This window comes from Hakea prostrata, chromosome 8 (assembly GCF_041222555.1).
Source record: "Hakea prostrata isolate BN-2017 chromosome 8, UWA_Hpros_2, whole genome shotgun sequence".
NCBI lineage: Eukaryota > Viridiplantae > Streptophyta > Magnoliopsida > Proteales > Proteaceae > Hakea > Hakea prostrata.
Window position 1 is genome coordinate 53,086,290 of NC_142607.1, and position 22,745 is coordinate 53,109,034.

Consider the following 22,745-nt stretch of genomic DNA (forward strand, 5'->3'; position numbering starts at 1 on the left):
TACAATACTCGATATGGGACAATACCTCTCTTAAAATCACATGACCGATACAATATTCAATACCGTTACTTTAAACCTTGGATATAGGGGAGTCTACCATTGAAGGTATAATGTGCCATGGGTGGTGGAATATTGTTGAATTTAAAGAAGTAGAAACTTGAGGATTTGGTTACTTGGTTTTGAAAAGAATCTCGCGGAATATAAGGTTTACAATAAGAATTTGGAGCAGGGGTTTGGATTAAGCTTTCCTATGCCTGAGAGCGTTATCCGATTCAAACATGGGAGCTTTCTAGTTGCTGGGAAGGTCTTGGCAGTACTTAGGTTTTAGAACTGCCCATTAGGTTTTTCTTGGGTTTTAATGGATGAATGAGGCTGCAAATTAGATCTCGTACTTCAAGGTTGCAGGTGAGAATTTGATTCAAAATTGGGATTTTGTATGTGGCCGCAATGGCCTGAACAGTGTTTAGCATTTGGAAATTTAAGGCAAAAAAAATCGGGGGGAGACTTGGGGTTGATGTCTGGAATATGAGAAGAAGAAGAAGTGGGGTTGGGAATTCACCGACTTACTGATTATTGGTTAATATTGAACACTGGTTGAATACTAGTACATATTCTTTGGCTAAATTAGGAGGAGGTTTTAAAGGGAATCGAGTACAACAGCTAAGGTAGATTGAAGAATTTGATGAAGGGGATGGAGTCTGAATAACTCTCACAAGGCTAAGCACTTACCAAATCATGGGCTCAACTGAGTTGTTACTTCTATATTTATAGTCACAGTGGCTGACATAATACTTAAGAGTTAAACTAGGACTAAAATAGAAGCTAGAACGAAAAATAATAATCTATATTACTGTGCTTGTGATCAGTAACTAGAAATCATATTGGAATTATAATTTCAGACATGACTTGATGATGAACCCCTTGATTGAACCACTTCAACTAGCAGCCGGTCTTCTGAGATCTTAAACAAAACCAGCTGGCAGGGTTTTGATGGACTGTCGGACTGATAAGGGGCCTAATTCAGGGTTTGGTTGGATGTGTTTTTTACTTGTATCAAATATGGGGTTAGGCCTAGGGTCTAAGTTGATCCCAATCTTGGAAATTGGCAGAATTTAGGTTAGAATTAGGGTTTCTTGTTGACTCTGAAAATTAAATAAAGAGTCAGGATCTAGTGGAGTCAGGATCTAGCATTCTAATAATCCAACTGACATGGGGGCTTTGAGGGACTACGGAGACCCTATCCCTAAGGAAGGACTAATATGATTTTGAAGTTCTAGAAGTGAGTTTCTAGAAGTTAAGGGTAGCTGAGTAGCTATTACATGTAAGGGGTGGCTGTTGTAGCTTTACAAATACTAAATCCTTGGCCAGCCTGGACTCCAACTGAATTGGAAAGTTAGAAGTCCTAATTGGACTCTTAACAAATAACTGGATTAGAAACTAATATGTGCTAACATTAGAAGCTAGTCAGGTTTAACTTTAGAAACTAACTAGGACTGAATATTTAAAATAACTAACTGGACCATTAAGTCCCTAATAGATGATTCAATTGGGGGCTATGGTAATCTGGACAGAATTACCATACTACCTATGCCTCCTTGTGTTGTGCTGCTAGGCAGCAAGCCTAGGGTTTTCCCTGGGCCTTGGTCTTCCACTTGAGGTATATCTTGTGACCTAGATCACCTAGGAATCTAGGATACTTTGTTGACAAAAAAAATGGAGGGTTTAGTGGAGAAGATGAGTCGGATCTCCTTACCAAACAGACTTCCCAAGGCATCAATTTGAAGCGCAGAAAGGAACTAGGACATTAATGCTTAGCACCCAAGCTCCTGCTGGACCTTGGACCACCAGGGACACTAGCATTTGAACTTTAATCACCAAGCATCACACTGTCTTTCAGAGAAAAAGGCAAGCAGGGAAGCAATCTTAAGCAGATTCAGAAATTTCACCATCTATTGTTCCTGTTCTTGGTAGGTGTTGACAATATGCTATAAACTGTTTCCTGGGGTTGCATAGGGCCTATGCTTACTATCCTGAACCCGATGGCCCCAAATTGAACCAGGGGCATTTTGGTCATTTCAGTAGGTTTCGTGGAGTCCTAGGTCAGGGTCCTATTGGGTCCAGCTTGTTATTAGGACCCTAGATCTACTTTTATTTTCTTATTTGAGTCATTATTTTGTGATTTATTGAAGTCTCCTTGTTAGGGTGTAACTCTTTGGTTGTGTGGGTAGTTTTAGACTATGTCTTGCTAGGATTCCATATCTACTCTTAGATTCCAAGTTAGATCTTTCTAGGGTAAGATATGATGGAGTACTTCTTTAGATTAGAGTCTTTAGTCAGGTCAGAGTCATACTTAGAAATAAGTGTTGTTTGAAACTGTGGAAAATCTTAGAATCATATCATAATATTTTATTAGTATCTTTAATCTAAGTAGATCAGATTGTAATATTCTAGTACAGGTATTTTTCTTATTGTATTTTTCTATTCTAGGTAGATTACTCATTTATTGCAATCTTCTATTCTAGGTAGATTTCTCATTTATTGTAATCTTCTATTCTAGGTAGGATATTCTTTCCTATTTCATAGATAGCAGCTGTGTATATATTGATTGTAAAGTTCTAAATAATACATAGAAGAATAAAACACTTCAATTCCTATTTTGTCAGAAACCAAGTTGGTTTCCAGGTTTGTTTCCTTTTTAAGGCTATAAACAAAGCCTCCATTCACTGTAATTAACAAGTTGATAGCCTCCATTCACTGTAATTAACAAGTTGATTTGATTAGTAAAATTGAGAATCGAGTTACGAGGTAAGAGAGGAAGTCGTGGGTTTCCTTTGGGGAGGCCTGCGGCACAGCAGCAGCCCTTCGACTCCAGCAACCTTCCCCCATTCCCAAGTAAGAATAGCACACCTGCACCCCCTTTCCAGCCCCGTTCTCCCTCTTCCCTAGCCCACGCAAGCATCCCCAGCCCTCTGCTCTTCCTTGTGGCAGAAATCCTTCCCCCTCCCTTTTTAAAACCCATAGATCCCCAACCCAACCCAATCCACCCCCTTCCCCTTCTAGTTGGATCGTACCCTTCCCCACACACTATCCAAACCCCTAGATCCTCCATTAGTCCTACTTTTATTAGGTTTTAGAATTTCCTGCACTTCATCTTCAACCTCTAGAAACCCGATAAATCCAAACTCCCCAACCAAACTTCAAACCCTTTTAGGATTACCATCTCCCACCCCTACTCTACCTCCCCCTAACCCTAGTTGACTTCCCTAAGAGTCCTACCCACATAGGAAGCTTCAAACCAACCCAAACCTATTATGATTAGGCCTGAAATTATAAATCAACCACAACAGCCCCTTTCCTAGCCTTTCCAAAACCCTTGTACCCTATCTCCTAAGTCCTAACTTCAAAATCTAGTTCTGAAACTTCATAACAGCAGCAGCCAAACCCTAATACCTCTCAACCAATTCCTAAAACCCATAAACCTACTGAAACTACAATCACAGCATAGTATTGAGCCTATAACCTAAATTCCTTAACCCTAAGCCTGGCCAAATCCTTCTAGGCCTATCTCTAACCCTTGCAAACCCTATATTCTTCAAAATCCTTCAAGCAAAGATACCTACAGCCCTAGAAGACTGCTGGTTTCTAAGAGAGAGGATCCTAGAGTGAGCCCAATTCTAGGGCAATATCCAAACAAACTAAACCCTAGAATTTGGTTCACATCAGAATACCTAATAGCTAATTAAAATATAGATATACCTATCTATCCTTCACTTAAACTGAGCTAACTAGTTCTAACTTCTTATTGAGTCATGTCTCTTTTAAGTAGTCACATGGCCTCTGCAACTAAAGTAGACTAATTTTTTTTTTTTGGTAAACAACACTTCATTTAGATAATTAAAAAAAGTACAAACACACCTGCATGAGTACACAAGGTTCAAACCGAACCAAGGAGCGGCAAATGACCAAACTGTCGTACATGCAATAGATAGGGTCAGCCAGGGTAAGGGTTGGGTCAAGCCCAAAGTGGATCACGTCCACAAAACCCTTAGAACAAGAACACCAAAAAAGCACCACCACCCTCAAAGGGGGACATACTACACGCCTTAAGGGCGGACAAAACACCCTCATAGGGGGACAAATTACACGCCTCAAGGGCGGACATAACACCCACATAGGGGGACAAATTACACGCCTCAAGGGCGGACCCAAAACTCCTACATTTATAGCGATGGTAGCAGCGAAAGTGTGGATAAGGTTCAGACCTCCCATCCAGCGATGCCGTATAGGCGTATCAGTCAAGCTTGACGCAGAAAAACTTGTACCCAGACTTGGAGTTGTTATGCGGTGTGCACCAAAGAGCCGTTGCAATCAAAGGAGCTGTTATGTAAAAAAATAAAAAAAAAGAAAAAAAAGTATCGCAACCAGCAACCAGAAAAAAAAAAAGATCTAAGGGGAAACCCTAGATCTGGTTATTGAAGTTGAGATGGGGAAGAGGGAAATGGAGACGGGAAAGAAAAACACCAGATCTGGTGTTCCTCGACAGGAAATAGACAGAGGAAAATCTAGGAGAGATGGAAGCGGAGAGGCGAGGCGGAGATGGAAAGTGAGAAGATGGGAGAAGAAACAGAAGAAGAGAGGCTGAGATGGGAGAAGAAACAGAACCGCAGGTGGGAGAGGCAGAGACGGTTGGGTGAGAAGCGGGGAAGGTGAGGTGGAGGGGAGAAGCAGAGATGGGAGATGGAAGGTGGAGGCGGCCGGGAAAGAGACAGAGAGGGAAAAAAGATGCAGAGTCGGGAGGCACCGGGAGATGGAGAAATAGACAGAGAGGGAGAGAAGAAGCAGAGATGGAAACAGTCGGGAGGCGGAGAGACTACCAGACGAGCCTCTCCGCCTCAGGCGTTGCGGTTGTTGGCTGACTAATTAAATAAACTAATTTTGTACTCAACTCATAAAATCCATGTTCACACACACACACACACTGAATTGGGTGTTGGACCTGCATCACAACAACACCAAAACACGAAGGGAAACAAGGAAAAAAGAAATACGACCCTAGCACTGCAACCCCTGACAACTACAGAGGGAATTGATTTCCCAAATAGTTTGTTGGATTAACACCCCTTTTATAAGCAAACCTGCTGAAGTCATTTGCATTCATTTGCTTTTAATGGAATGAGTGGTTTACTTGAGAAGCTATAGTCTTAAGCTTCCTTGCTTTACCCCGTAGGACTGTCTTTAACAGAGTCGAGTATGCTACAGAAGTAGTAGAATACCATTTAAATTAATGTTTCCTTTGAGAAACCCTGGTCATTTGAGCATGCCTTGAGTCTCCATCTCCAAGCAGACTGAAAGAGCTTGAGCTGATGAATCCTCTCACACCTGAAGGATTCAAATTCCTTTTAATAGAACCCATTGAGGTTCAACTTCCATGATCCTTAAGGGGGCAGAGGGATTCCAAGGGATTCTCCATAGTCATGTTTGCCTATTGAAAATAACGTCAGCCCAATCATTGACAAGTGAATTGCAAAATTTCTTGAATGTGGACAATTTCCATCCTATGAGATGTGAGGCTTCTAGAGAACATTCTGAGGGAAAGAGCCTTCGACCCTTGAGAATCTTATTTTTGTTTGTCCTTCATGTTTTGATATGCCATATGCCCTGCCCAGTAGTCGTGGAAGATTTAGTTTAGTTAATTTTTTCCACTAGTCTTTAGGATATTGCTATGAGGTATCTTTATTTTTTTCCCTTATAAACTTTACAGGTTTTGGTTGAAAGTTGTGAACGGTTCTTAGAGTTTCTGAACAGGAGTAGTGCAGTTAGCCCAACTGTTGCTTTGGAGACTGCAACTGCTTTGCAGGTGAGGAATTTAATATTTGATTAGAAGAAAAGCTCTCTGCCTGATTCATTACAGTTGAAGACTTGTTGGGAATCTTGTAACATATTATTTTGATGGAAACTTTTGTGAAGAACAGATAAAACTAGAAAAAGTGACACGTAAAGCTCAAGAGCAGTTCCAAATGGTTCTTGAAGAACAAAGCAGGTTCACTTTGACTAATTTTCTGGCTCTCTTTTATCATACTTATTTATTTATCTGCGATTCCAGTATTTGAATCTTACTAAATTGATAGCTTATTTATGTATTTTTCAATGAAGGAAAAAAAAAATGTACAAAAAGGCAACCTAGTGTCTAATGATATCATTTTACTATTGAGTCACTGTGCATCAACCATGCATAAAGATTATCAAGAGGATGCTTCAAAACTATTCCTGTTGAACTTATACAAGAGCGAAGCCAAGAAAGAGCATTGTGTTAGGCTGTTTGCAGGTTTATAGGTACTTTCTGATTGATGGACGTATGCCTTTTGAAAGTGTGGTTTTCTCCACCTCCTTCCAAGTTGTCCAGCTCATTGCAAATGGCACCAGATGTGAACATAATTCCTGTTTTTTACTCCAATAATTAACGTGGAAGGGGTATGGGTATTATGGGTCCGTTTTGAATAAGCTTTGATTTTTAGCTTCTGAGGTATCTTACCAAATACAGCAACCCAGCATGTGGCTCTCTGTAGTCGCTTCCAAGTGCCATTTGAGTTTGACTGCCAATTTGCCATTTTTTCATACAACTGACAACTTTAAAAGAATTATCAGCCCATCTTGGGAAAGAAGAAGCAATTTGACCAGAAAACTTGAATACCGTTTGGAACAGGCTTGATGAGTTCAAGCATCCAGTCCAGAGGACCTTTCCTTTCCATGATTGATTTCTCTTGCATATCTTTTTGCTAAGAGGAAGACAATCCACATACTTGAGGCAACTGAACACAAGGGCAACCTAGGCAGGTCATCTATCTGAAACCCCAAGATGCTGCTCTCGTCTTCCTTTGTGCTTGGGCTTTCACCACCATAGAACACTTTGCTCTTTCAGACATTTGACAACTGACAGTGCTCTCTGGTTCTTTTGATACAAAAGCAATTGGAGTGGTACTCAGTCTGTTGACTCATTGCCTTATGCTCGCATCCACCAATGTTCATTCAGATGACCACATATATCTCTCATCTGAAAGGTGATTTACATTGATCTTTCCTCATTCTTCATGAATGGTGACAACTATCACATTTTCCTTTAATTCAGGTGCACAGATTCCAAAAACAAGATTGAATTGCTAAGTGCAGAAACAGCTTCCTGAAGCTCAAGTATCGGCAATCATGTTTAAAGATTGAGCGATACTTCTAACTCTCATATCAGTTAAGCATGATTCCAGTTGCCGCTAAGTCGCTAACAAGCTGACTTAAATTCCTTTAAATCTGATCATTACCAATTTATGGTTAGACCAATAGTAGATATAGTTCAATTAATTTGCTACTCCAACATGAAACTGAAATCTGCTCATTTCAGCCAAAGCATCCTCTGTCTCTTCACCGACAATCAACATCACCGTATGCCTGAAGGACTTGCAACTGCAATTTCATCATGCCATACACATTGGTTAGTGTGTTGGCTACCATGAATAACTTAGGTGTCAACTCATGATGATGCAAGTTGCATAGTTTTTAAGGTGTAGCCTTATTGCTGCATAGATGTCCTGGTGCCCTTTTTTCCCCCCTCCTTTTTGGGGAATGGTTCCTTTGCATAGTTTTCAATGTCTGACTGTGTCTAGGCAAGAAAAGGCTGTGTTTTTTTGGGAGGGTTGGGGGGGGGGGGGTTGGATCAGGGTGACACCAAGGCATATGGCATTGACTTGGTGTCAAGGTGGCACGTGGACAACTAGGCATCACCAAAGAGCCTGGGCGACACCTTGACCACTATACTTCATTGTTGGTTGCGACCTTGGTTATTTAGCTCTCTCCAATGCCTTGGGGTTGCCTAGCGCTTTGACAACTATGGATGCAAACCTGACTATTCTAACTCAGCTACTGGCTTTCTCTCTAGCTATCCCAACAGTGACATACCAATACTCTAGCCATCTCACTGACTGCCACTGGCACTGTCACTGTCACTCACTTGTCATAATACAGAAGTCATCTGCAACTCTACTGATTGTCAGTTTTCATACCATACTCTTACCGTCTCACTGATTGGCTGACTCTCTGGCTATCCCGACAGTGGCATACCAACACTCTAGCCATCTCACTGACTGCCACTGTCACTGTCACTGTCACTTGTCATAATACTGAAGTCATCTGCGACTGCACTGATTGTCAGTTTTCATACCATCTGCATAACAGACTGCTATGCCATTATCCACTCATCTGTGCAGTTTCTTATTGTACACTTATTTCTTTGTACTCTACTGGCTTAGCATGTTGATAACACTGACACACCACTACTGATGTCCTGAACAGTTTAGGGGTTGGCTCTTGTAATTTTTTTCTTTCTGAAAACTCTGGTTCTTTCGTCCCAGGAACTCCAAACGTTGAGCGAAATTAGTGCAATTGTTGCTAATAGCCTTTAGTCGATGTTAGCCTGTTAGGGCCCTTGCACTGTTGCAAATTTAGATACCCACTTATTTAGACATACCATCTCTGCTTGTGCGAAAGCCTTTGGCACTACTGTTTTTTATACTTTTCTTTAGACTAATCTTATAGTGGAATAGGTAAGTCAAAGTTTCTTGATTTGCAGTCATTTGTTATGTATTTGAAAATCTGAGCTAGAGCAATGTAATTTCCAAACATTTCAGAAGCCTGGATCATGGTCTAGAAAATCATAAACCTCTTATCCATACTCTTGGAATTAAAGTTTGTTTTGGTTCCTGTTGATTTTCTTACTCCTGCTCTTTCAGATTTGCACTTGATATTGATTTTGATGCTCCAAAAGTTCGAATCCCCTTGAGAAAACATTCATCCTTAGAATGCGATGGTCATTTTCTTCTGGATTTCGGTCATTTCACTGTGCATACGAAAGTAAGTATACTAGTTTTGGATCTTGAAGCTTACCTTTATGCTGCGTTGGCTTTTCTGAGAAAATAAGATTACTGCAGGATGGTCAGTATGATGAACAGAGGCAGGGCCTCTATTCCCGTTTTTGTATATCTGGACGAGACATTGCTGCATTTTTCATGGATTGTGATTCAGACCCTGGGATTTGCACCCTGGTCACGTCCAAATTTGTTCGTCAATCTTCCAGAGCACCTACATCTGAGGATGATTATAATTTTCTTCCTCTTGTGGATAGGTGTGGGATGGCAGTGATTGTTGATCAGGTAACTTGCTTTTTATGCTCGTAGGTGTAATAATTTATTTGTTCGACTTTGGTATCTGTTTTTCTACATCTCTGTTGACAACAGACTTGCATTCCTGTTAATGAAGATTAAAGTACCTCATCCAAGTTACCCTTCAACACGGGTTTTCATTCAAGTGCCCAATCTTGGCATTCACTTTTCACCAGCTAGATATTGCCGAATCCTGGAGTTATTGAATATAATATATAGTATAATGGAAAAAAGTGGTCAGGGTACCAGTGAAAATCTCCAGATTGGTCTTGCACCTTGGAATCTTGCAGATCTTGCTACTGAGGCTAGAATTTTGGTTTGGAGGGTATGTTTCCTATTGCTAAGGAATTTTCTGGCATGTTTACTCTGTAGACATTTCTGAGTTATTTAATGTTCTCATTGTACATTCTTGATACAGGGGATAGGTAATTCCGTAGCTGAGTGGCAACCTTGTTTTGTTGTCTTATCTGGACTCTACCTTTATGTGTTGGAGTCTGAAGCATCACAGAGTTACCAAAGATGCACAAGGTCTCTTTGTATCCAGTTTTTTGTGCTTTAATGTTTGTCATGGGGATGTGGGTGACAGGCTGTTTTAGACCTAGCAGCTGTTTGGGAGAGCTTTACTTAGATTGGTGGCTTTGTGATATTGCAGTATGTCTGGTCGACAAGTTTATGACGTTCCACCAACAAATGTTGGGGGATCTCCGTTTTCTATTGCAGTAGCTTTCAGGGGGACAGATACTCTGAAGGTAAGCTGTTGTATCTTCAAGCACAGGCCTTTTTTTTTTCTTTTCTTTTTCTTCTTCTTTCTTTTCCAGTTTGTTGCAGTCTTGAGTTGTATTTGTCTGTGTGTTTTTTGGAAGACCCATTCAAAATTTAATCAGTTCACATCCAGAATTCCTCCTTACGAGTGATGAAGCATTTGATGCTTCTTCAGTTACCTGCTTCATTAGGGCCCTTTTTTTTTTTTTGGTTTTTTAATTTTTATTACCTTTCCCCAACTTAGTTCTTCTCTTTCATTTTTGTATTCTTGTGTTTTGATTCGTTTCTGCAAACAACTTTTTTGCAGGCTCTGGAGTCTTCTAATACCTTGATTATACAGTTTCAAGACGAAGAGGGGAAAGCTACTTGGCTGAGGGGACTTACACGAGCTACTTATAGGGCTTCTGTATTATACAATATCCTTATTTCTTAGTATTATGTGTTGCATTTGCTCTCAGATCCTTATAATGGTTAGTTTTATGGCTTACTTATCTATCTGCTTCCTTTAGGCACCTGCTTCTATTGATATACTTGAAGAGATGAATGACAGTGTTAGTGAAATTATTGAGCCTCAGCCTACAAATTTTAGAACAGCTGATCTTGTCATTAATGGGACATTGGTGGAAACAAAGTTATTAATATATGGAAAGGTAAGAAGTGAGAATGCTTTGTTTCATCATTCCTTCTCCATTTAACCCATACAAAAGATTCTAGTAATAGAACTTAGGTTTTGCCAATTTTTTTGTGCCACTTTCGTCTTTTCTAGTTAATTTGTAAGATTAACTAGTGCACACTTTCTGTTTTGGATTTTTCTTTCAGGCTGGAGATGAAGTTGTCGATAGAGTTGAAGAGAAACTAATCATTGAGATGGTTGCTGGCGGGATGAAGGTTGTATTATTTGTGGTTTAGTTCATTTTGTAGTTCTATTATTACTACAACAACAACAACAACCTCCTGCCTTTCCCAACTAAATGGGGGTCAGCTACATGGATCCTTGCCTTCCAATCATCTCTATTTGAGGGAATTCTGGATACTAGATTTAACCTATGCATATCCTTTCTCACCAATTCTTTTAAGGTTATCATAATTCTTAGGTTTGCCCCTAGTGGTTTTTTTTAAAATTTTTTTTTATTTTGTTGTTTTGGATTAAATTGTTTCTCTACACAAGGGCATTTAAAGGCCTCAATTGAGTATGGCCATACCACCTCAATTGACTTTCTAATAGCTTATCATTTATTAGAGCTACTCTCAGTCCAGCTCTAATATGACCATTCCTTACCTTATCTTTCCTTGTTTAGCCACAAATCTATCTTAGTAACCTCATTTCTACTACATTGAGTTTATCTATAGATGCTTTTTAACAGCCCAACACCTTGCATTATATACGATAGCTGGTTGTGCAAAGTTCGTGTAGAATTTTCTTTTGAACTTAAAAGGAATACGTTGATCGCTCAACACCCTGGTTGCACAACTCCACTTCTTCCATCCTATTTGAGTTCTTTGGGAAACAACATCCTCTATATCACCTTTTTCTTTTTTTATCTATGATTGAGCCAAGGTACCTAAAATAATTGCTTTGTGGAATCTTCTTCTCATCAAGTCTCACCACCTTATCATCCATCCGATCATGTCAAAAGTTACACGCTAGATATTCTGTCTTCATTTGCTTAGTTTAAAGCCTTTTGATTCCAAAGTTACTCTCCATGATTCTAACTTGGTATTGATACTTGTGTCTCATCTATCAAAAGCAATTATCATGAGCAAAAAGCATACACCAAGGAACTTCTTCTTGAATGTCTTTGGTTAAATCATCCAATATAAGTGCAAATAATACTAGACTTTTGATGGATCCCCCACCTCATCATCCATCCGATCATGACAAAAGTTACATGCTAGATATTTCATCTTCGTTTTGCTTAGTTTAAAGCCTTTTGATTCCAAAGTTACTCCATGATTCTAACTTGGTGTTGATACTCACTTTTGTCTCATCTATCAAAACAATTATCATAAGCAAAAAGCATACGCCAAGGAACTTCTTCTTGAATATCTTTGGTTAAGTCATCCAATATAAGTGCAAATAATACTAGAATTTTGATAGGGTTCTTAAGAATCCATTGACCCTTCATCTCTTTGTTGTCATGACTCGTGAATCTGTAGTTTGAACTTTGAAGGTCATTTATTTGCCAATTTGTTGTCAGTTGTGGCATGAAAACAGCCTCTTTGGATGCGGGAAAGGCTGGGTAAATTTAACCCTTACTTGACGCTGCTATATGCATGAGCCTTCTGCATTGGGTACAGCCTTTAGTTTTTTGATCAGTTGATGACTAATGCCCACAGTGAAGGAGCCTACCTTCTGTTGTTGCAGAAACTTCTCAATCTTGGAGGCCTGAATTTATTTTTTATTTTAGACTCTATCCTTTTATTTCAAATGAAAAAGGGGGGGGGGGGAAACCAGGGGTGGAGTGGTGTAGCCTTAGATTTGATTGAGGTTCAGTTAACAGGATCTCAAACAGAATTAGTTCAATTAAGCTAAATTAGGGTTAAGATTTCAGATGAGGGAAATTTGAAGATTTAGGGTTTATATTAGGAGTTAAGGGTGAAGGCTAGGATTTGATGTCTAATGGGATAGGACCAAGGTTCAATCCAAGTTTGGGCAGTGTGACTGGAATGAAGTTCTAAGTTTTGGGCTTTTGGGGAAACGTAGGGCTTGCTGGATTTTAGGGTTTCAGGTGGAAATAGGGACTGACATGAGGATTGATGTAGGGTCTGTAATCTGTAGAGCGGATGCTGTTTCCAAAATGTGAAGAAACTCTGATCATAATTTGTAATTCAGTTTCAGTCATATGCTTTTATGTTATACACATACTGTTTTTGCCGTGTAGTACTGATTACTGACTTCTGCACTTGTATGTTTAATTTTAGTTGTTAGTCTTATTTGTTGCATCTTAATGTTCTCTTGCATCATATCCATACTTTTTATTGGTTAAAATTCATGTTCCAGGTTTCTAGTTTTGCTTGCATATATTCGGGCATATGCCAATCAAGAACACTACTTTGGTTGGGTTTTGGGCAAAAATAACAATCCTAGTGTGTTTGTTGGCCTCAAATTAGAATGGACACCGAAAAGCAAGCCATAATGACCACAAAAACCCACGAAATTAAAGGTTGGAATTAAAAAAAAAAAAAAAAAAGATTCAAAATTTTGATAATCTCTATAGATACTGAATTGACCGAGATGACTGAAACTTTGCATTATGGTACTATAGCACAAAATCACATGAATTGCTACACTAAATCTTACTTCAGTGCTTTTCTTGATTAGGTGATTGAAGTCTTTTATATTCTTTTTCTCCTGACATAGCCTCAATAGGAAAAGCGGCTGAGGCCAAGATCTTAAATCAGAGCCTACTCAAATTGGGTGGGGTATTAAGGTTTTCTGAAAAACCACTTTTGGAAAAAGGGGGTTTTCTTATGGAGTGTTTCTTTTTGGGGTCCTTAGTTGTTTGTTTGAACCCCAATTGGTGGGTGTGGGAGGGTTTTAGGTTTGAAACAATTTGAATGGATACAAGAAACTTTTTTCAACATCCTAGAGTTTTAATATATAATGGTTTTGGGGTGAATATTCTATTTGTAAATTTTCAAGGATCCAGTGGGTGGATCGACAGGAAGCTTGTTCACGATTGTCAATAGATATAGGGTGTATGCGATCTAAATCTTGAAGGGTTCTAATTGTTAGATTGGATAGAATTTAGGTTAGAAATTAGGGTTTATTGGGTAATGCCCAAATTCTAGAAATGGATGGATCTAGGGTTTTAACACTCCAGTGTGGTTGGGAACATAGTAAAAAAAAATTGTTTAATTTCGCCCTTGGGAAATCTTGAAATTTCCCCTGAAGTCTTTGTATCGATTCCAATGGTCAATTTCAGTGGGTTTTAGGTGTTTTCTTGGCCTGGTTTTCGAAGTAATTTGAGGCCAATAAACACAATGAAAGTGTTATTTTTTGCTTAAAACCTAATCCAAAATGGTGTTCTTGATCGGCACATGCTCGACTATATGCGGGTGAAACTGGAAGTCTGAAACATGCATATTCACAAATGGAAATATGGATATTATGCAAGAGAACACTAAAATTTTCAATAAAATGCAACAAAAAAAATACAAGAATAAGTACAAGAACTAGTAGAATTCAACATACAAGTAGAAGTTTGGAACTTAGTACTTGGTTAAAAATTACGATGGATGATGTATAACAATAAATGGATGAATAAGATACATAATGCAACATGTCATCCGTTCAAAATGACAGATATACACATTGAATGAGACCTAGTCTAATCTAATAGAAGTTGCTGTGTCGGGCTGGATCCATCCCTTGAGTCATGGTAGAGTACTCTAAATATTGGACATAAGCAAGCCATGAGCCTGTGACATGGTACTGATAAAGTTATCCATGTAGTCTGTCATTGCCCTTCTATAGGTAGCATCATCAGCATAAAGTAAATATTCTACCCTAGGGTATGTGTTGTATACTTGTATGGCAATGGACTGTAACCTGGTAATGAAACTGACATAACTGGCTATGTAGGATCTGATGGATATCCAAAGATGGAGTGCACAAATGATGCACTTGATCCATCCCTGTACCCCTCTACAAACATGCTACTGGAATTAGAAAATGAACCACCATATGCTCCACTGTATCCAACGATACAACCCCTTGTTAGTTTTTGAAATTTCACTGAAATTTCCGAAATTTGGCCGAAATATTGCAAGTTTCGGATTTCAACTGGCCTTTCGTTTCTGCCAGCTCTAAATTTCCAAAAGGTAGTGAAACTTCGCTGAAATTTCGTGAAATTTACTATGATGGCTGAAAATTAGATAACAGGCTGGTACTAATGGATGGAATGATAGGGTTAAACTTTGGAGTGATCTAATGGCTAGTTGTGGCTGGACAGATTTCTTGAAAAAAAAAGTTGTTTGTTCTTTTAGGAATTCTGTAAAAAAGTTGTGGTAATATTAAGATAATGGTTTATTGGTTTAGTAATGGTGTTTCAAACAAACAGAGATCTAGGAGGAAGGATAAAAAGGCAGTAATTGGGGCTTCATCTCCTATCTTAAAGGTTAGTCCTTGAGTCACAATCTTGCTTAACTGATTGGAAGCTGTCCTGCAGCTGGGACAGGGGTAAGGTCCCAGACCTTAGCACCAATTTGAGTTTCAAACTCCTTTACTTGATCTCACCAAGAGGGAAGGCATCAGCTTTTCTAAAGCTCACAGAAAGCAATGTGGTATTCCTAAAACTATTACTGTTTAATTCCTCCCAATCAATTGTGGTATAATTAGGGTTGAGGGTTAGAACTAGTCAATTACAGAGTCCTAAATTTAAAAGGAAACCTGGTCCTGATATAACAAAACACTACCTTGTGTTGGATGGTGTGCTTTCTAAACTGGAAGTGAACATAAAATAACTTACGTGTCTTTACTTAAATTGGCTCAACATAATATCCTAATTAACCAACTGTACTATGGTTCAATTAGTACAAAGAAAGGGCTGAAAATACACTAAGAAACTAACATTATATTGTTCATGGGCTTATTGCATATGTTTAAAGTGCTTAGAATTGGCCCATTGGCCAATACCACATAATATTAGGAACAGAGGTCGATACCTATGTCTACTGGTTGCGTGGCAAAATGTCCTAATTAGGTGCTGGATCTGCATCAGCTCTTGTCCCCATTCTTTTGCCATCTGTAGTGGTGTAACTCAGCCATGATTTGTTAGTGTTAACGGTGTTGTTGTATTGGTTTACAGGTACACCTTATTCATTGGGGTGGTGACCTTAATGTCAAGACAAAACTGCATTCCCTTCAAATTCGAGATGAACTTCAAGGTTGCAGATCTGTGTCTCCACAGTATCTAGTTCGTTCTGTTCTGAAAGACGATAGAACAGTTGCCTCTCCGAGTGTAGAGGCTACTGAGAAAGAGTTGCCTTTGATGTTTTCGGACGAGGATGATATTTTCAAGGATGCTTTGTCAGATTTCACATCTACCACTGATCCTGTGTTCAGTTATAGTAGCACTAAGCCAGGTGGTTCGGATGTCAGTTTCCCCTATGATGAGAATCATTTAATTGAAGCTTTAATACAGGATAGTAAAATGGGAAAAGGAGCTATAGGTGAGATGTTCTATGAGGCAGAAGGCAATGACTCATCTAATTTTGTGGTGGTTACTTTTTCAACAATAGATCCTGGTTCTCCTGTTTATGATGGCATTGATACACAGGTAATCAAAGTCAACGTCTTTGTTGTAGTAATATTGTAATAATGAAAATGCCGTTCTATTTTTGTTTGGGGATGATTTTTTAGCTGTTCTTTTTCCTCTTTGGTAGTGGGGGTATTGATTCCTTTCCTTTATTCATTTCTCCAGATGAGCATTCGCATGTCCAAACTGGATTTTTTTTGCAACAGGCCTACTATTGTTGCTTTAATTGGTTTTGGCTTGGAGCTGAGCTCTGCAGGTTCGGCTGTAAGCTGCTCAATAGAAAATGATACCCCAAACGTTGAAGGATCTCCTCACAGAGAAAAGGCAGAAGAAAACACTCGCACTTATGTTAAAGGATTGCTGGGTTATGGTAAAGGACGAGTGGTATTTCATTTAAATATGGATGTTGACAGTGTGTGTGTGTTTCTCAACAAGGAGGATGATTCTCAGCTTGCAATGTTTGTGCAAGAAAGTTTCTTGTTGGATCTGAAGGTGTGGATAGTCGCATTCTGTTGCTTCTTGATGATAATTTTGTTTTGCTTTTCTTTTCTCTTTCTACATTTTATAGAATGGCAAGGTTTTTTTATTTAGTTTTATCTTTTCCCTTTTGTTTTCCTTATCAACACTAAATAGGAAATTTATGCCCCCAAAAAGAAAAAACATTAAATCTGTAGGTTGGTGGTTGATTATGTTGTTTGTAGAATAATCCTTTCTGGTTTGGGAGTAATTTTCTGTTGTTATGGTGCTCTATTTAAGGGGAGACTCTAAAGTGCGTCATTGCGAATACACTGCTGAAAACAATAATTGTGACTAGGAGGATTATCAAGATTGTAAGAACATTTATTAGACCCTTTATTTGGTGAATAAGAATTCATTACTAAGGGGAGAAACAAGAGGGTCGCCTTTGGGGGAAGGATATAAATGGCAAACACCTCAAAAAATAAAATGGAGGGCATCTTGCACCAAAATGAGTGCAAGAGATGCCAAGACCAAAACATCAGGTTATTCCAGGGAGAGTCAGATATCTGAAGGGCAAAGAGGGAGCTTGCTTTTGACGTCAACAAGGATGGATTGCCAAATCAGCTGGAAAGATTTTAGGTTGGGAATCCATATTCTGAGATTGGCGCTAAACTTAATCTTGCCTATTAAATTACAAACTGAAGAGCTGCCAGAGGTAATGTCTGTTCAGGTCCACTCTGATGCAGTAAAGAATGTCCAAAAGGGTAAAATGGGATTTGAAATACTTTATTCTGGCCCATTGGTGGATTCTATATACTTTAAGCTCCTTGTTGGGTTCATTGATGTAATGGGCCTAATTTGTAAGCCCATAAAGTGGGGGCAATGCCATTACACGGGATTAGTAGTTAATTTCAGTATTTGAATTTGTCTTTGAGTTAGATTAGGATACTTAATGACTAGATAGAATTATGTTTTGAGTTTATTTGCTTTAGCTTTTGAAGTGATTAGATCATTAGAAAACCTTTTGAGTCAAATTAGGAATTTTAGAAGGTCTTCTATATATAATACATCCCCCACCAATTAGAGGATGAATTCATTAATTGAATTTTGAGTTTTGTTTATTGCTGCTCATGAGGTACAATGACATAGCTCCTCAGCTCCTCTTACCCCCCTTTCTCTCTCTCTCTCTCTCTCTCTCTCTCTGATGCTATTTCTTCCTCTTCTTATGTGAGTTTTATCTTCCCTTTTTCTTTTTTCTTCTCCCAAGAATATATTTTTCATTCAACCTGATCTTCAATAGAAGTAAGTTGAATTATCCCAAATCCAAATTCTTCTGTATCTAATCTCCTTAACTTCTAAATTTCTGAAACCTGAATTTCTTTTCTTTCTATTTATTTTGGATTTCCTTAAAACCCTAGCCATTAAAACCTATCTCCGACCAAGTAACCATTAGAATCCATAAAAAGTCCAAGTGATGTATCCAGCCCCTAGCAGCCCCAAAAGAGCCTAGAAGGGCCAAAGCCCATCCGAAATAGGGTCCAAACAAAGAGGGCAAAATGATCATTTTCTCCCCTAGAATCGAGTCTATTTAGTAGGGTTAGTTCAGAATTATTTCTGATTTTTAATTTTAGTTTTATTCTCTAAATTGGTGTTTTAGTGATTAAGTATTGTTTTCTTTATTAAGAGTCTTTGAGTTATTTAATTAGGAAAGAGTTATTTCCTAATAAGAAGTCCTAAATTTTAGGTGTTAGTCTAGTAAGTTTGGGTTGCTTAGCAACCAAGTTTCCTTATTTGAGTCCAAATCCTTTTTCAGGCTATAAATAGCCTTTCTAGTGTAAGTTATTTTTAGTTAGGATTAATGAATTGATTTGAGTTTGAGAATTTGGCTTTGGAAAAGTTGTGGGATTCCCCTTGGAACCTTGCGGCTGGAACAGAGTGCTCGATTCATTCATCATCATCAAAATTCCAGCAAGCTTACCTCAATTCAACTAAGTTAAGACACCTCATCCCATCCCCTACAGCTGCAGCCACTCCCCAACCCAAAGTGTAACCACAGTAGCTCCCCCCCCCCTCCCCCTTATTCTTCCCCACGTTTTCAGTGCTAACCCCACTAGGATTCCCTCAACCCTAGCCCCAAAACCATCCATTATACCCTCACTAGTATCGCCTAAGCCTATAGAAACTAGTCCTAACCTTAAAACTCCCAAGGCAGCCCTAATTCTAGTGTACAGAATTTCTGCACTTCATCTTCTTCCTTGGGAAGAGTTGCCGAATTTTTGAAGTTTCCAAGAAGACCCTAACCTTTCCAAATTTAATCCCCTTTCTCTGAAATAGTTTCTAACTTACAGATTAGTAGTATTACTAATTCTGAATTGCAGAAACACCAACCCTAGCCCCTTTTCCCCTCCCAGCCGAAACCCATTCCCAAAACCCTAACCTTTATTAAGTCTTAGTTGGCCAAGGAGTAGAATCTCCAAATCTAAGCAGAATTCCTATTTGATTTCAGACCTGAAATCACAATCCCAGCAGCCTTATAACCCCTAAAATCCTTAGCCAAAGCCTCCAGAAACCTTAGTTGAGTGCTAGAATTTAATTAGAAGATCATGAAGTTTCACCCTAACCCTGGGTTTACATCACCAAGGTTCTAAACCCCTTTCTTGAATTTTCATACTTCCCAAAAATTAAAATTTCCAACTTAGATCTACACCAATATAACCATTAAAACAGCCACAAACATTTGGTATCATCCCTATATGCCATTAACTAAGATTTCTCCAAGTTCCACCCTATTTCAGTAACTTTTCATCCTATATCTCAAGAACCTACAACATCCCTCTATATACACCTGTTGAAGTATACGTAAACGTAAATTTGGGAATTTTACAGTTGGGATTTTTACTGTTCACGTGAACAGTAAAAATAGCTTTTATTGTTCACGTGAACAGTATTATGCTATTGTTTTTATTCTATTTTCTATTTCTAATGTGGGAGTCTTGCTACATAAGTTTTGGGAGTTTTTAGAAAGCATAGTTTCTATTTTGGTGGTAGTTTCTATTTTCAGAACTTTCTATTTTAGGAGTTAGGAAGTTACTAAAGCTGTAATTTTTTGTTTCCTTTTTTCTAGAGGACAATTACTTGTCTCTTCGGTTGTATTAGATTCATTAAAAGCTATAAATAAAAGGGCTCTGTGATTCTAAACTCTTTAGCTAAGAATCACAGGCCTTTTCTATTGGTTCTTCATCTCTCTTCTCTTCTTCTTCTTCTCTCTTTTCTCTGTTCAAGTTCAACTGCTATTTTGATTATTTAAAGCTTGTTTTCTAACATGGTATCAGAGCTTTTTTGAATCAAAATAGTGTTGTTCTCAATATTCTCTTTTGAAGTTCTTTTTTTCTCTCCTGTTTTCCTTGGTGTGCAGCCACCTAATGTTGTATATTATGGACTATTAGATCAGATATTCATGTGAATTGATCTTCTCTACCTATTACCTTAACTCTTACACGTTCCAGAACTTGGATACCTTTGTTACCTCTTTTTTGCTGCAAACCTTTTTTTTCTTTCTCCTATTCAGTCCTAAGGTTGCAGAATTTTTTTTGTGCTCATTCTACTTCAAGTTTTGGAAAACTGATTTGAGTGATATCTACCTCAGTTTAATGTCTTCACTTACATGTGATTCAATCATGAGTACGGCTGAATCAAAAGGATCTCAAGGAGATCATGTAAACGTTCAGATTACATCTCTCAAGCTCAAAGGTAGTTCTAATTATTTGTTGTGGTCACAAGCGGTTCGGGTGTACATTCTTGCAAAAGGTACGCTTAAGTTCATTGGGGATGAACCTCCTATTGAAACAGACAAATCCTATTTTAGTTGGATCCAAGATGATGCAATCATCAAAATTTGGATGTGGAATAGTATGGAACCTGATATTGCAGTGAATGTTATGTTCCATAAGACTGCAAAGGGAATATGGGATGATTTGCAAGAGACCTATTCCCAAGCTAAAAATATGACTCGGATTTTTAGTATTTATGAAAAGCTATTTCAATTTCAGCAAGCTGACAAGTCTCTGCAGGATTATTACAACTCCTTTAAAGGCATGATGGAGGAGTTGAATGTCTTTCAACCTCTCACTACTGATATAGAGAAGCTTAAGTCCCAACGGAATGAATTTTTTGTGTCTAAGTTTCTTGCAGGATTGAACCCTGAACTGAAATCTGTCAAAGGACATCTTCTTGCTGGTGAGCATGTCCCTACTCTTAGTGAAGCATATTCTAGACTTCAACGTATTGCCTTGCCTGAAGGGAGTTCTCCAGAAAAAAGTTCTAAAGGAGAAAATTCAGCCTTCACTACCTCTCGTGGAAGGGGACGTGGTCGTGGCTCAAGGGGAGTTAGCAGGTCTTTTGGAGGTCGTGGTGTTCAACTGTCTGATAAGGCATCTCGACTTTGTACTCATTGCGGTAAAATAGTGCACTTTGTGGAAGTTTGTTGGGCCAAATATGGAAAACCAGAGTGGGCCAAGCACCTTGCCAATCATGCCGTTTCTGATGGTGGTACTGATACTGTAGCAAACAACGATAGTGGTTCTGGATCTTCTTCAGGGGACTTGTCTAAGACTCTAAGAGATGATGTAAGTCAAATCCTTTGCCGATTGCAAAATATTGAAACTGGCGCTTCCACATCCACTAGTACTTCTGCTGCCACACTTTCTCATGCAAGTAACATAGCACTTCTCACTTCTACTCTCACCCTTTGGATCATCGATTTAGGGGTCTCTTCCCACATGATTGGTAAGTCATCACTTTTTAGCTCTTTTTCTAAATCTACCACTAAAAATTCTGTTGTCATAACTAATGGGACTTCCACACCTATTCTAGGCTCTGGAAGTGTTTCTCCTACACCTTCTCTTACTTTATCATCCGTACTTCATGTTGCTAACTTTCCTTTTAATTTATTATCTGTTAGTCAATTAACTAAAGCACTAAACAGCTTTGTGACTTTTACTCCCACTTATTGTGTTTTCTAGGACCTTCACACGAGGAAGACGATTGGTGGAGGGTATGAAAGGAACGGACTCTACTATCTGGACTATGCTACCCCTATTACTGCTCTTTCTGATGATTGTGTAGATGCTCTCTAGTGGCACTATCGTTTAGGCCATCTATCTTTACCTAGATTAAAAATTTTATTTCCTTCTTTTAAATCAGTGTCTAGATTAAATTGTGAAGCGTGTGAGTTAGGGAAGCATCATCGTGCCACCTATCCTCCACGCTCTATCTCTCGTAGTGAGTCCTTATTTTCTCTTGTTCATTCCGATATTTGGGGCCCTTGTAGAATTAGTAATAGGCATGGTTTTCGATATTTTGTTACTTTTGTAGACAATTTCTCCCGTCTTACATGGTTGTATCTTTTAAAGGATCGGACAGAGTTCTTAACTACATTTAAAAGTTTTATTCATGAAATTCAGACTCAATTTTCTCTTCCTATTAAAATTTTTCGGTCTGATAATGCTTTAGAATATGTGCAACATGATATATCTAACCTGTGTGATTCTCGTGGAATGATTCATCAAACCAGTTGTTCATTCACTCCCCAACAAAATGGAGTGGCTGAACGCAAAAATCGTCACCTCTTGGAGGTTGCACGCGCTATTTTGATTCAGATGAATGTTCCCAAGAGTTACTGGTGTGATGCGGTTTTGACTGCTGGTCATTTAATTAACCGTATGCCTATGCCTTTGCCTTCTGAAAAATCTCCTTTTTCAATTGTTTTTCCCAATAGAGAACCATTTTCAGTTCCACCCAAAATTTTTGGTTGTGTGTTTTGTTCACATCCCACATCCTTTGGATAAACTTTCCCCCCGTTCTATTAAGTGTATTTTTCTTGGGTACTCACGTACTCAAAAAGGGTTTCGCTGTTATGATCCGGTTCTTCCCAAACAATTTACAAGTGCGGATGTGACATTTTTTAAAGACACTCCTTATTATCCTAGTCAATCTGTGTTTGTTGAAAATTGTGTTTTGGATGATACTCCTCCTATTCCCTCTTTAGTTCCTTCCACTAGCA

At 38.7% G+C, this 22,745-nt stretch overlaps 1 protein-coding gene across 4 annotated transcripts in view; it reads left to right on the forward strand.

Moving 5' to 3' along the window:
* The window catches only part of LOC149008591 (uncharacterized), a 153,649-nt gene that overhangs the window by 58,171 nt on the left and 72,733 nt on the right, over positions 1–22,745 (forward strand). For 3 of the 4 annotated variants that reach the window (XM_089165298.1, XM_089165296.1, XM_089165297.1), the window contains 12 exons: positions 5,762–5,857; positions 5,973–6,040; positions 8,775–8,895; positions 8,973–9,194; positions 9,301–9,528; positions 9,622–9,731; positions 9,856–9,952; positions 10,273–10,371; positions 10,475–10,615; positions 10,785–10,853; positions 15,776–16,246; positions 16,391–16,717. In XM_089165298.1, coding sequence (XP_089021424.1) covers positions 5,762–5,857; positions 5,973–6,040; positions 8,775–8,895; positions 8,973–9,194; positions 9,301–9,528; positions 9,622–9,731; positions 9,856–9,952; positions 10,273–10,371; positions 10,475–10,615; positions 10,785–10,853; positions 15,776–16,246; positions 16,391–16,717 — 2,049 coding nt within the window. Of the gene's footprint in view, positions 1–5,761; positions 5,858–5,967; positions 6,041–8,774; positions 8,896–8,972; positions 9,195–9,300; positions 9,529–9,621; positions 9,732–9,855; positions 9,953–10,272; positions 10,372–10,474; positions 10,616–10,784; positions 10,854–15,775; positions 16,247–16,390; positions 16,718–22,745 lie in introns of those variants that run through there. The other variant, XM_089165299.1, reaches the window with a different exon arrangement.